At 40.5% G+C, this 15,274-nt stretch overlaps 1 protein-coding gene across 2 annotated transcripts in view; it reads right to left on the reverse strand.

Annotated features, from left to right (window-relative positions):
* RAD52 (RAD52 homolog, DNA repair protein) overlaps positions 1–15,274 on the reverse strand; it is a 362,327-nt gene that overhangs the window by 229,680 nt on the left and 117,373 nt on the right. For both annotated transcript variants that reach the window (XM_053718842.1, XM_053718841.1), the window contains exon 7: positions 9,620–9,695. In XM_053718842.1, coding sequence (XP_053574817.1) covers positions 9,620–9,695 — 76 coding nt within the window. The remainder of the gene's footprint in view (positions 1–9,619; positions 9,696–15,274) is intronic.

Raw genomic sequence — 15,274 nt, forward strand, 5'->3', positions numbered from 1 at the left:
ACAAGGAAGAAGTTTGGCGAAAATCTTTAGTTGCCTGCAAGTAGAACTTGAGGGCACGAACTACATCCAGATTGTGTAAAAGACGTTCCTTCTTTGAGGAAGGATTTGGACACAAGGATGGGACAACAATCTCTTGATTGATGTTCCTGTTAGTGACTACCTTAGGTAAGAACCCAGGTTTAGTACGCAGAACTACCTTGTCTGAGTGAAAAATCAGATAAGGGGAATCACAATGTAAGGCTGATAACTCAGAGACTCTTCGAGCCGAGGAAATAGCCATTAAAAACAGAACTTTCCAAGATAACAATTTTATATCAATGGAATGAAGGGGTTCAAACGGAACACCCTGTAAAACGTTAAGAACTAAGTTTAAACTCCATGGTGGAGCAACAGCTTTAAACACAGGCTTGATCCTAGCTAAAGCCTGACAAAAGGACTGGACGTCTGGATTTTCTGACAGACGTCTGTGTAACAAGATGGACAGAGCTGAAATCTGTCCCTTTAATGAACTAGCTGATAAACCCTTTTCTAAACCTTCTTGTAGAAAAGACAATATCCTAGCGATCCTAACCTTACTCCAGGAGTAACCTTTGGATTCGCACCAGTATAGGTATTTCCGCCATATTTTATGGTAAATCCTTCTGGTAACAGGCTTCCTAGCCTGAATCAGGGTATCAATAACCGACTCAGAAAAACCACGTTTTGATAAAATCAAGCGTTCAATTTCCAAGCAGTCAGCTTCAGAGAAGTTAGATTTTGATGTTTGAATGGACCCTGTATCAGAAGGTCCTGTCTTAGAGGTAGAGACCAAGGCGGACAGGATGACATGTCCACTAGATCTGCATACCAAGTCCTGCGTGGCCAAGCAGGTGCTATTAGAATTACTGATGCTCTCTCCTGTTTGATTTTGGCAATCAATCGAGGAAGCAGCGGGAAGGGTGGAAACACATAAGCCATCCTGAAGTTCCAAGGTGCTGTCAAAGCATCTATCAGAACTGCTCCCGGATCCCTGGATCTGGACCCGTAGCGAGGAAGTTTGGCGTTCTGGCGAGACGCCATGAGATCTATCTCTGGTTTGCCCCAACGTCGAAGTATTTGGGCAAAGACCTCCGGATGAAGTTCCCACTCCCCCGGATGAAAAGTCTGGCGACTCAAGAAATCCGCCTCCCAGTTCTCCACTCCCGGGATGTGGATTGCTGACAGGTGGCAAGAGTGAGACTCTGCCCAGCGAATTATCTTTGATACTTCCATCATTGCTAGGGAGCTTCTTGTCCCTCCCTGATGGTTGATGTAAGCTACAGTCGTGATGTTGTCCGACTGAAACCTGATGAACCCCCGAGTTGTTAACTGGGGCCAAGCCAGAAGGGCATTGAGAACTGCTCTCAATTCCAGAATGTTTATTGGTAGGAGACTCTCCTCCTGATTCCATAGTCCCTGAGCCTTCAGAGAATTCCAGACAGCGCCCCAACCTAGTAGGCTGGCGTCTGTTGTTACAATTGTCCAGTCTGGCCTGCTGAATGGCATCCCCCTGGACAGGTGTGGCCGATAAAGCCACCATAGAAGAGAATTTCTGGTCTCTTGATTCAGATTCAGAGTAGGGGACAAATCTGAGTAATCCCCATTCCACTGACTTAGCATGCATAATTGCAGCGGTCTGAGGTGTAGGCGTGCAAAAGGTACTATGTCCATTGCCGCTACCATTAAGCCGATCACCTCCATGCATTGAGCTACTGACGGGTGTTGAATGGAATGAAGGACGCGGCATGCATTTTGAAGTTTTGTTAACCTGTCTATTGTCAGGTAAATCTTCATTTCTACAGAATCTATAAGAGTCCCCAAGAATGGAACTCTTGTGAGAGGAAAGAGAGAACTCTTCTTTTCGTTCACTTTCCATCCATGCGACCTTAGAAATGCCAGAACTAACTCTGTATGAGACTTGGCAGTTTGAAAGCTTGAAGCTTGTATTAGAATGTCGTCTAGGTACGGAGCTACCGAAATCCCTCGCGGTCTTAGTACCGCTAGAAGGGCACCCAGAACCTTTGTGAAGATTCTTGGAGCCGTAGCCAATCCGAATGGAAGAGCTACAAACTGGTAGTGCCTGTCTAAGAAGGCAAACCTTAGATACCGGTGATGATCTTTGTGGATCGGTATGTGAAGGTAAGCATCCTTTAAATCCACTGTGGTCATGTACTGACCCTCTTGGATCATGGGTAAGATTGTCCGAATAGTTTCCATTTTGAACGATGGAACTCTTAGGAATTTGTTTAGAGTCTTTAAATCTAAGATTGGCCTGAAAGTTCCCTCTTTTTTGGGAACCACAAACAGGTTTGAGTAGAACCCTTGTCCTTGTTCCGACCACGGAACCGGATGGATCACTCCCATTGTTAACAGATCTTGTACGCAGCGTAGAAACGCTTCTTTCTTTATCTGGTTTGTTGACAACCTTGACAGATGAAATCTCCCTCTTGGGGGAGATAATTTGAAGTCTAGAAGGTATCCCTGAGATATGATCTCTAGTGCCCAGGGATCCTGAACATCTCTTGCCCAGGCCTGGGCGAAGAGAGAGAGTCTGCCCCCTACTGGATCCGGTCCCGGATCGGGGGCTCTCGGTTCATGCTGTCTTTGGGGCAGCAGCAGGTTTCCTGGCCTGCTTGCTTTTGTTCCAGGACTGGTTAGGCTTCCAGCCTTGCCTGTAACGAGCAACAGCTCCTTCCTGTTTTGGTGCAGTGGAGGTTGATGCTGCTCCTGTCTTGAAATTCCGAAAGGGACGAAAATTAGACTGTCTAGCCTTAGCTTTGGCCTTGTCTTGAGGTAGGGCGTGGCCCTTACCTCCCGTAATGTCAGCGATAATTTCTTTCAAACCGGGCCCGAATAAGGACTGCCCCTTGAAAGGTATATTAAGTAATTTGGACTTAGAAGTAACATCAGCTGACCAGGATTTTAGCCACAGTGCCCTGCGTGCCTGTATGGCGAATCCTGAGTTCTTAGCCGTAAGTTTGGTTAAATGTACTACGGCCTCCGAAATGAAAGAATTAGCTAGTTTAAGGACTCTAAGCCTGTCCGTAATGTCGTCTAGCGTAGAGGAACTAAGGTTCTCTTCAAGCGACTCAATCCAAAATGCTGCCGCAGCCGTAATCGGCGCGATACATGCAAGGGGTTGTAATATAAAACCTTGTTGAACAAACATTTTCTTAAGGTAACCCTCTAATTTTTTATCCATTGGATCTGAGAAAGCACAGCTATCCTCCACCGGGATAGTGGTACGCTTAGCTAAAGTAGAAACTGCTCCCTCCACCTTGGGAACCGTTTGCCATAAGTCCCGAGTGGTGGCGTCTATTGGAAACATCTTTCTAAATATTGGAGGGGGTGAGAACGGCACACCGGGTCTATCCCACTCCTTAGTAACAATTTCAGTTAGTCTCTTAGGTATAGGAAAAACGTCAGTACTCGCCGGTACCGCAAAGTATTTATCCAACCTACACAGTTTCTCTGGTATTGCAACGGTGTTACAATCGTTGAGAGCTGCTAAGACCTCCCCTAGTAGTACACGGAGGTTCTCCAATTTAAATTTAAAATTTGAAATATCTGAGTCCAATCTGTTTGGATCAGAACCGTCACCCACAGAATGAAGCTCTCCGTCCTCATGCTCTGCGAGCTGTGACGCAGTATCAGACATGGCCCTAGCATTGTCAGCGCACTCTGTTCTCACCCCAGAGTGATCACGCTTGCCTCTTAGTTCTGGTAATTTAGACAAAACTTCAGTCATAACAGTAGCCATATCTTGTAATGTTATCTGTAATGGCCGCCCAGATGTACTAGGCGCCAAAATATCACGCACCTCCCGGGCGGGAGATGCAGGTACTGTCGCGTGAGGCGAGTTAGTCGGCATAACTCTCCCCTCGCTGTTTGGTGAAATTTGTTCACATTGTACAGATTGACTTTTATTTAAAGTAGCATCAATACAGTTAGTACATAAATTTCTATTGGGCTCCACCTTGGCATTGGAACAAATGACACAGATATCTTCCTCTGAGTCAGACATGTTTAACACACTAGCAAAAAAACTTACAACTTGGTTATAATCTTTTTTAGCAAAAAAACGCACTGTGCCTCAAAGAGGTATTAACGATTAAATGACAGTTGAAATAATGAACTGAAAAACAGTTATAGCAACAAACTTTAAAACAACACAACTTTTAGCAAAGGTTTGTTCCCATTAGTAAAAAACAACACTAATTAAATTTGTACATAAGAAAACAAAACAACGTTTTTTATTCACAGTCACTATAAGAATTCTCACAGCTCTGCTGAGAGAATTTACCTCCCTTCAAAGAAGTTTGAAGACCCCTGAGATCTGTCAGAGATGAACCGGATCATGCAGGAAATATAAAAGTAGCTGACTGGAATTTTTTGATGCGTAGCAAAGAGCGCCAAAAACGGCCCCTCCCTCTCCCACACAGCAGTGAAGAGAAACGAAACTGTCACAATTAAAGCAAAAAACTGCCAAGTGGAAAATAATGCCCAAATATTTATTCACACAGTACCTCAGCAATGTAAACGATTCTACATTCCAGCAAAAACGTTTAACATGAGAATAGTTATTAAAAGGATTAGTGACCTTTAACACAGTAGTTCCGGTGAAATACCATCCCCAGAATACTGAAGTGTATACATACATGTCATTTTAACGGTATGGCAGGCTTTTCTCATCAATTCCATTCAGAAAATAAAAACTGCCACATACCTCAATGCAGATTCATCTGCCCGCTGTCCCCTGATCTGAAGCCTTTACCTCCCTCAGATGGTCGAGAACAGCAATATGATCTTAACGACTCCGGTTAAAATCATAGTAAAAAATCTCTGTCAGATTCTTCCTCAAACTCTGCCAGAGAAGTAATAACACGCTCCGGTGCTATTTTAAAATAACAAACTTTTGATTGAAGTCATAAAAACTAAGTATAATCACCATAGTCCTCTCACACATCCTATCTAGTCGTTGGGTGCAAGAGAATGACTGGGACTGACGTAGAGGGGAGGAGCTATATGCAGCTCTGCTGGGTGAATCCTCTTGCATTTCCTGTTGGGGAGGAGTTATATCCCAGAAGTAATGATGACCCGTGGACTGATCACACATAACAGAAGAAAAAGGGATTATCTATCTTTTAAAACAATAAAAATTCTGGTGTAGACTGTCCCTTTAAAGTTTTGGGATGGCCCAGCCAGAGCCCAGACCTGAATCCAATTCAAAATCTGTGGGGTGATCTGAGAAGGGCTGTGCACAGGAGATGCCCTCGCATTCTGACAGGTTTAGAGTGTTTTTGCAAAGAAGAGTGGGCAAATCTTGCCAAGTCAAGATGTGTCATGCTGAAAAAAATCATACCCAAAAAGACTGAGTGCTGTAATAAAATCAAAAGGTGCTTCAAAGTATTAGTTTAAGGGTGTTCACACTTATGCAACCATATTATTTTATTTTTTTATTTTTATTTCCCTTTACCTAAAAGATTTCAGTTTGTTTTTCAATTGAGTTGTACAGTTTATAGGTCACATCAAAGGTGGAAAAAGTTCTAAAATGATTTATCTTTGTCTCATTCGTTTACATCACAGAAACCTGACATTTTAAAACTTTTTATATCCACTATATATAAATAAATTATATATATATATATATATATATATATATATATATATATATATACAAATACAACTTTAACAGGTAAGTCCAGCACCTTTCTTAATGCTATTTTTCAGCATTTTTTCAGCAACCTTTTTTCAGATTACAGCAGTGCACGATCACTGAGTGGGGTCTGCCAGCCCACATTTATAGATATGGAAAAAGCAAGATAGCGTCAGCACTTCTTCATATAAAATTTCACTTTATTGAGGTTTCAGACAAAGATAAAAACAGCGACGTTTCGAGTCAACACAGACCCTTAGTCATGCAATGGATTATGGGAAAAATCACCTTCTTTTATAGCACCTGTGTATCAATTAACTTGATTTGCCTACATATAATCAAAATGCCATTTTGGAATTTTTGACCCCTAACAGGTCAGAATGATTAGTGAATAATCTTTGTATCTAACTTACAATTTTTCTTATGATGCAAGGTTTATGTTTGGTGATTTTAACCCAAGACTATGTTACAACATATGTGATACAACCCACATTGTTAAAAACATATCATACAAAGTTACAAAACTATTTTACACTAATACTTATAAAAACAAATGAAGATCATAGTCTTTGTTTAGACCATTCGGACTGAGTGTTTTTAGATGCTGTATCCACCATACCTCTCTTTTCTTTAACAGTAACTCTCTGTTACCCCCTCTCCTAATGGTCTAGTGTCAAATGTGTCCCTCTCATTTACTGTGTTGCTAAATACTTTATCAGTGTCTACAATATTACCAAAGTATGCTTTCAGCCTTAAATTTCTAAAAAAAAACGATATAGATCTTTCTCTATGGTAAATTGATTAGCGTGTACAGTTGGACAAAAGGATAGCCCTTTATTAAGGACACTTAGTTCATCTTTAGTGAGTTCATATTTTGAAATATTAATGACTAATGTCTCTGCCGGGACTGGCATCTCGCACTGGTTAGTGCCATTAACCCTATCAAGGATAGGATAAGTGCCCATAAATCTTCCATCAGATGTAAGGACATGACACTACCTGTGTCATCACAATTTATCAATACTGGACATACAGTTAGCCAGCTACGATTCCAAATAATTGACCACATACCAAAACAAAGGAGAGGGGGTAACAGAGAGTTACTGTTAAAGAAAAGAGAGGTATGGTGGATACAGCATCTAAAAACACTCAGTCCGAATGGTCTAAACAAAGACTATGATCTTCATTTGTTTTTATAAGTATTAGTGTAAAATAGTTTTGTAACTTTGTATGATATGTTTTTAACAATGTGGGTTGTATCACATATGTTGTAACATAGTCTTGGGTTAAAATCACCAAACATAAACCTTGCATCATAAGAAAAATTGTAAGTTAGATACAAAGATTATTCACTAATCATTCTGACCTGTTAGGGGTCAAAAATTCCAAAATGGCATTTTGATTATATGTAGGCAAATCAAGTTAATTGATACACAGGTGCTATAAAAGAAGGTGATTTTTCCCATAATCCATTGCATGACTAAGGGTCTGTGTTGACTCGAAACGTCGCTGTTTTTATCTTTGTCTGAAACCTCAATAAAGTGAAATTTTATATGAAGAAGTGCTGACGCTATCTTGCTTTTTCCATATATATATATATATATATATATATATATATATATATATATATATATATATATATATATATATATATATACTCCCTCTTAATGGCTTTTAAATGTTCCTCAATAACATGTCCCTGCACTGTGGCTAGCAGCCGAAGCCGCGTGCAGGAGCCCAGATTACTATATATTCAAAGAGCCAGAGTATACTTCTAGTTTATGCTGGATAAAACCTGTTTACACTTTAACAGAAATAAGTAGAATAGGGGAATATATTTCTGGTTTATATTGTTTAAGTACCAAACAATATTAAATTACTTTTATCTGCCACTTTGATTTTTAAATTATATCTGCAACCTGATTTCTCTCTCCCTGTTGACGGCATCACCCTTTCCCCATCACCCCAAGTCTGCTGCCTCGGAGTTACACTTGACTCAAATCTATCCTTCGCCCCCCACATCCAACTGCTTTCTACATCCTGCCGCAACAATCTACGCAATATTTCAAAGATTCGCCCTTTTCTGAGCGCTAACACCATAAAGCAAATAATCCACTCCCTTGTTATTTCCCGAATTTACTACTGCAATAACCTACTTACTGGCCTTCCTCTATCCCGCATCTCCCCCCTTCAATCCATCCTAAATGCCTCTGCCAGGCTAATCCACCTTTCCCGTCACTCTGTATCTGCTGCCCCTCTCTGCGAGTCCCTTCATTGGCTCCCCATTCACAGCAGAATTACATTCAAAATTCTCACCCTTACATACAAAGCTCTCACCAATGCCGCTCCCCTCTACCTATCCTCTCTAATACACAAGTATACTCCAGCCCGTCCACTAAGATCCAACAATGACCTGCTCCTTGCATCCGCGACTATCACCTCCTCTCATGCTAGACTGCAGGACTTCTGTTGTGCAGCACCTACCCTCTGGAACACTTTCCCTCGTGCTGTCAGGCTTTGCCCTAATCTTTCTTCCTTTAAGTGCTCCCTAAAGACTTTTCTGTTCAGAGAAGCCTACCACCCAACTCAGTAATTAATTAATTTCACTTACCTAACAACATTTCCCTCATCTAACTATTCATTAACATCTTTCTCAATCTTTCAGTCTTCATCTCCTGTTTCTCAACCTCCTACCCTTCTAGATTGTAAATTCCCATGGGAATAGGGTCCTCAATTCCTCCTGTATGTGTTTGTAAATTCTGTCTTTGTCTCTTACAAGTTTTATATCATTGTTTTATTTAAATGAATTGTACCCATGGACAGTGCTGCGGAATATGTTGGCGCTTCATAAATAAAGTGTAATAATAATAATAATAGTTTCCTTGAATATTACTTGATTTACTAGCAAGCATTTTCACTTTCCAACCACTAGGTGGCCACATTAGTATACTAGATTGAGTAGAGAAACTCACCTATCAAAAACAACTGCTATTACCAGGTACCGATCCCCTCTCCTTATCTCAGAGACTATACTTGGCATCTAAATCAGTTTCTTATTGTTACAGGTTTGTGATTGTGGCTTGTTGTTTTCTTTTGTTTGTGCTGCCTTAAATATTATAAACTATATTAATGTCCAGTTCTGGCACCTATAACTTTATCCTTCATAATCATAACACAGTTTTATGTTTCTTTTTATAATGCAGTTTTGCCTACAGCATCAAATTCAAATATTATTATATATGCACACAAAACACCCAAGAGTGGTCTGATTTGTATATGTAATGAAAATGAGGACTATACAGTCTACATGTCTTCTTTTGTCTTACAGGCAATTGTTATTCTGATAAGCTTTTTGTTATTATATTGCCTGTATGTTTTGTAATCTCTTATATGTCCTCAATAATAAAAAAATGTTTAAAAAAAAAAATAAAAAAAAAAAACTTGGTACGCACCATTAGATCTAAAATACCATCTCTGGTTTGGCCTAAACTATTACAAACCCGTTCTTATCTAGTCTTCTATTCTTGTTCTTTCAAATGCGTGTTTTATCTCTAGGTTAGTTGTCAAGTTCCAATATTTATTTCTATATTAGTTCTGAAGCTCATAGGATACATGGTATGGTTTATTTGTGTGCAATAGACAGAAAGAATTGAAATCTTCTACAAAGTCGTTGTGATCTTTAAACATTACATGTAAATAACCTTATTTTGTTTTATTAAAAGCATAATTCATTCAAGGTTTGACTTATCCAACTATTATAGAAGACAAACTTATCAACATAATCATTTAGTTTTATCAGTAGATAGTCTAATTTACGTAGTGTTTTTAGTGCAAAGTACAGAGATGCATTTAAACTTATAAACAATAAGAAACGTTTTAAAGAACAAGGACTTATTTAGCCTTGATATGAATTTAAAAATAAAGAATCAGAGACTTATCACCTACCAGTTTGGGAAGCTTGTTTACAGCACGCAAATAATCTTTATCCAAGATGCAATTGCCTAGTGCGTTTCCAAAGCATCTATAAAGAGACACCAATACTGTTATTATTTTGTTTTTCATTAAATGAAAGCAATTTCAGTTGGTATATTGGATTCCATTCATCTTGGAGGGGTAGAAAGCATAAAGTTCTTATCTCCCCACCAGTACAAACATATAGCCAATTTAAAGGGACATTCTACACTAACATTATTATTTACTACCCATTCCCCAGCTTTGCACAACCAACATTGTTATATTAATATACTATATAACATTTAACCTTCAAATTTCTGCCTGTTTCTAAGCCTCTACAGACAGCCTCATATCACATGCTTTTTTATTTGCTTTTCACAACAGGAGACTGCTAGTTCATGTGGGCCATCTAAACGTGTTCATGTGTTAAAACAGTGATGGCCAACTTTCTAACACATGAGGTCACAGATCAATATTTTAGAAGCCTTAAGGCATATAAAATGTATGACTAGTAAACACACAAATAATAATATATTACCTAATTATGTGCTTTTTCTTTCATTTTTGTAGCTAGGTTTTTGTTTTTTTACATGGTGGGGTAGCTAGACCCACTCATAACCTTCCTCCGTTCACATCCCAAGACAGAGATGTCTGGAGAGTCCTGGCTGATGGCCTATAACCCAGGAGGGGTAGCAGGCATAAGTAAGTAAATAATATAAAAACTGAAAGCGCCACACTGAAAACTAATATATATAAGAAAACTTATAAGCAAAAAAAAAAAAAATATATATATAAAAATAAATAATGTAATATAATATAAGTAAGTAAATACATTATGAGCAGTGACAAAGGGCCAGATTTAGGTAAGGTTGCTGTTCTTTCCTCCAGAGGGTCTTTTTTCCCACCCACCAGAAACACCCAAAAGCACATACTTTTTTCTGGGGCCACAAAACCTATGGCACACATTCATAGTAATGCTTTATCCCAGGGGCCGCAAAAGCTAGTGCAGAGGATGGCATGCTTGCCATCCCTGTGGTAAAGTATTTTATTATTGCATTTTTGCTAGCATATTATTATGTATTTAACTCCTACAAAAGGTATTTTGCAGGTAAAATATTATGTTATCACTTTGTGTACAGTTCCGGATGAGCTCAGCACCATACACTTCATTTTAATATTTTTGTGCGCCTGTTACTTGGAGTATCTGCCACCTCCAAAATCATAGTCCACAAGACCACCACAGCCAAGCTGTTAAGTATTACTCCTCTACCCACAAACCCCAGTCATTCGACCGAAGGTATATGGAGAAAAAAGGAGTAACACAAGATGTAGAGGTGCCTGAAGTTTAGACAAAAATAACTGTCTTGAAACAAAGGGCTGTGGACTCACCATATCCGGAAATAAATCAATTTATCAGGTAAGCATAATATAAGATATGGTGAGTCCACAGCTTCATCATTTACTGTTGGGAACCAATACCCAAGCAAATCTGTTCCACAGAAACTTAGTTTTTCAACGCCCAAGAAGTGGAGACAGCCCTAGTGGATGAGCCGTAATTCTGTCAGGAGGCTGCTGTCGAGCAGTCTCATAAGCAAAATGAATTATACTTCTCAACCAGAGAGAAAGAGAAGTAGCAGTAGCTTTCTGACCTTTACGTTTCCCAGAGAAACAAACAAACAGGGCAGAAGACTTGCGAAAATCCTTAGTCACCTGTAAATAAAATTTTAAAGCACGTACAACATCAAAGTTGTGCAACAAACGTTCTTTGTGAGAAGAAGAATTAGAACAAAATTTCCTGATTAATATTTCTGTCCAAAACCACTTTAGGAAGGAAACCTACCTTAGTAAGAAGAACATGGAAGATAAGGCGAATCATACTGCAAAGCTGAGAGATCCGAGACTCTCCAAGCAGAAGAGATAGCAATAAGAAACAAAACCTTCCAAGATAACAACTTAATATCAATGGAATGCAATGGTTCAAACGGAGCCTACTGTAAAACTTTAAGAACAAGGTTAAGGCTCCAAGGAGGAGTAACAGACAAACACAGGCCTTATTCTGACTAAGGCCTGACAAAAAGATTGCACATCTGGAACGTCCGCCAGATGCTTATGCAGCAAAATAAAGCAGAAATCTGACCCTTTAGAGTACTGACTGACAAAGCATACTCCAGACCATCCTGGAGAAAGAACAAAATTCCAGGAATCCTAACCCTACTCCAAGAGTAGCCCTTGGATTCACACCAATAAAGACATTTACGCCATACCTTATGATAAATCTTTCTCGTAGCAGGCTTGGTAACCTGAATCATGGTCTCAAGCAGTCAGCTTCAGAGAAATGAGATTTGAATTAAAGAAGGGACCCTGAATTAGCAGGTCCTTCCTCAGAGGCAGTCTCCACGGTGGGAGAGATGACATCTCTACTATGTCTTCATACCAGATCCTGCAAAGCTATGCAAGGGCTATTAGAATCACTGATGCTCTCTCCTGTTTGATACGAGCAATGACTCGTGAAAGGAGAGCAAACGGAGGAAACAGGTATGCCAGCCTTAAATCCCAAGGAACTGCCAGAGCATCTATCAGAGCGGCCTGTGGATCTCTCGACCTTGACCCGTACCTTAGAAGCTTGGCATTTAGCAGGGACGCCATCAGATCCAACTCCAGCACCCCCCATTCGAGGGTTAAAGTGAATGTGAATTTTGATGCTAAAGTGCCCGGTTTTTAAAAATTCGATTAAAAACAGGGGCACTTTAATGCATCAAACTTTACATTTCACTCCTGTTGTGAAAAAAAAACAACTTAACTTTTATTCTTCACAGCAGCTCCAGCTTACTCCGGTCGTTGCAAGCCATTTCTGATGTCAGAAATGATGGATAGGTCATCTTCCAATCACGGTTTCACCCCTGGGGGAATCAGTGTCTGATTCAACACCGAGATTGGAGGAAGCCGGATTCCTCATTTTAGACCCAGGAAGAGACTTTGCGACGGGTGGAGGAAGCTGGAGCTGCTGTGAAGATTAAAAGGTAAGTTTTTTTTCTCAACAGGAGTGAAATGTAAATTTTGATGAATTAAAGTGCCCGTTTTAAATCAAATTTTTAAAAACCCGGCAGTTTAGCATCAAAATTGACATTCACTTTAAGTTGGAGAACACCTCAGGATGGAGTTCCCACTCCCCGGGATGAAAAGTCTATCTGCTCAGGAAATCCACTTCCCAGTTGTCTACTCCTGGAATGTGGATGGCAGATAGACAGCAATTGGGAGCTTCCGCCCACTGAAAAATCCAAGACACCTCATTCATGGCTAAGGAACTTCGAGTTCCTCCCTGGTGGTTGATATAAGCCACTGAGGTTATGTTGTCTGACTGGAACATGATAAACTGGGATAAGGACAACTGAGGCCAAGCCATCAGAGCATTGTAAATTGTTCTCAAATCCAGGATGTTGATGGGGAGAGCAGACTCCTCCCGAGTCCAAAGTCCCTGCACCTTTAACGAGTCCCAGACAGCTCCCCAGCCCAGCAGGCTGGCGTCTGTGGTCACAATCCCCAAGGAAGGTCTCCGAAAGCATATGCCCTGAGACACGGGAAAGTCTTTTGTTGACTGGTCTAGATCTATCCTCTGGGACAGATCCGCATAATCCCCGTTCCATTGTCTGAGCATGCACAACTGTAGAGCTCTCAAATTGAAACGAGCAAAGGGAATGATGTCCATGGACGCCACCATCAGACTGAGGCAAGAGGAAAGAATTTTGGCATCCTTTAGGTCTATAGTCGTCATAAATTGACCCTCTTGCACTAAAAGAAGAATGAAGCAGATAGTCTCCATCTTGAAAGACGGAACTCTGAGAAACTTGATTAGACATTTCAGGTCTAAAATAGGTCGGGAAAGTTCCCTCTTTTTTGGGAACCATGAACAGATTGGACTAGAAACCTAGACCCTGTTCCTGAACTGGAACTATCACTCCCAGGGAAGAAAGATCCTGAAAACATTTCAAGAACGCCTCTCTTTTTATCTGGTTTACAGATAATCTTGAGAGGTGGAACCTGCCTCTGGGAGGAAAGGTCTTGAATTCCAATTTGTAACCCTGGGATACTATATCCACAGCCCAGCGATCTGGGACATCTCATATCCAGACTTGAGAAAACTGAGATAGTCTGCCCACCACTAGATACGATCCCGGATCAGGAGCAAATCCTTCATGCTGATTTAGAGTCAGCTTCGGGTTTCTTTGATTGCTTCCCCTTGTTCCAAGATTTCCAAGAAGACTTGGCCTGTTCCTGCTTGGAAGAGGAAGGGGAAGACTTTCCTCTGAAATTACGAAAGCAACGAAAATTACTCTGACGTCTTTTTGGTTTATTCTTCTTGTCTTGTGGGATGAAAGACCCTTTTCCACCCGTAATATCAGAAATAATTTCTGTCCAAAAAAAATTGGGTCCAAACAAGGTCTTACCCTTGTAAGGAATCGCCAGAAGCGTAGACTTAGAGGAAAGAACAGCTGACCAAGATTTCAACCACAATGCTCTGCGCGCTAGCACAGCAAACCATATATTTTGGCTCCCAATTTAATGACCTGCAGGGAAGCGTCAGTAATAAAGGAATTGGCCAACTTAAGAGGCTTAATCCTATCTTGGATTTCCTCTAAAGGAGTCTCTACCTGAAGAGACTTAGACAATGAGACAATGCGTCGAACCAATAGGCTGCAGCACTTGTCACAGTCGCAATACACACTGCAGGTTGCCATTAGAGACCTTGATAAACATACATTTTCTTTAAATAAGCCTCCAGCTTTTTGTTCATTAGATCCTTAAAGGAGCAGATGTCCTCAATAGGAAAAGTAGTTCTCTTAGCCAGAGTAGAAATGGCCCCTTCTACTTTAGGCACCATTTGCCACGACTCCTTAATGGAGTCAGCAACAGGAAACATCTTCTTAAAGACAGGAGACGGGGGGAAAAGGAATCCCAGGCCTGTTCCATACCTTTGCTATAATCTCCGTGGCACTGTCTGGTACAGGAAAGACCTCCACCGAGGAAGGAACATAAAAGTATTTATTAAGCTTATCAGATTTCCTAGGGTTGGCGATGGTAGGAGAATCTGAGTCATCAAGAGTAGCAAAAACCTCCTTTAACAGTACACAGAGGTGTTCAAGCTTAAATTTGAAGGATACAACTTAAGCATCAGATGAAGGCATTATACTGTCTGAATATAAAATTTCACCCTCAGAGGCTACCGATGTATCTTCCTCATCAGACTTATGAGAAAGGGCAACTTGAGTAGCAGAAACTGGAACAGAAACCTTGCTATCTGAATCTCTAATTTTCATCTTGCGTTTTCCCTGTAGCATGGGAATGGCAGCCAATGCCGCATATACCGCAGAAGATATCTGGGCAGCAATCTCTACTTGCAAATAAACTCCCCCAGGAGAATGAGAGGAACTGCAGGGCACTGCATGTGACGCCATTAAGGCCTGGGACGACTGAAGAGAAAACTGTGGCATTGCCTGAACAGCATCATCCTGAGAGACTGTTGGCTCAAAAACAAAAAGTCTATCTTTATTCTTTAAAGTTCTGTCTATACATGGGGAACAAAAGGGCAAGGGCGGCACAATTGGGTTATCTACACAGAACGTGCCCCCTGTGTCTCTAGCGAGAATA

This window comes from Bombina bombina, chromosome 6 (assembly GCF_027579735.1).
Source record: "Bombina bombina isolate aBomBom1 chromosome 6, aBomBom1.pri, whole genome shotgun sequence".
Lineage (NCBI taxonomy): Eukaryota > Metazoa > Chordata > Amphibia > Anura > Bombinatoridae > Bombina > Bombina bombina.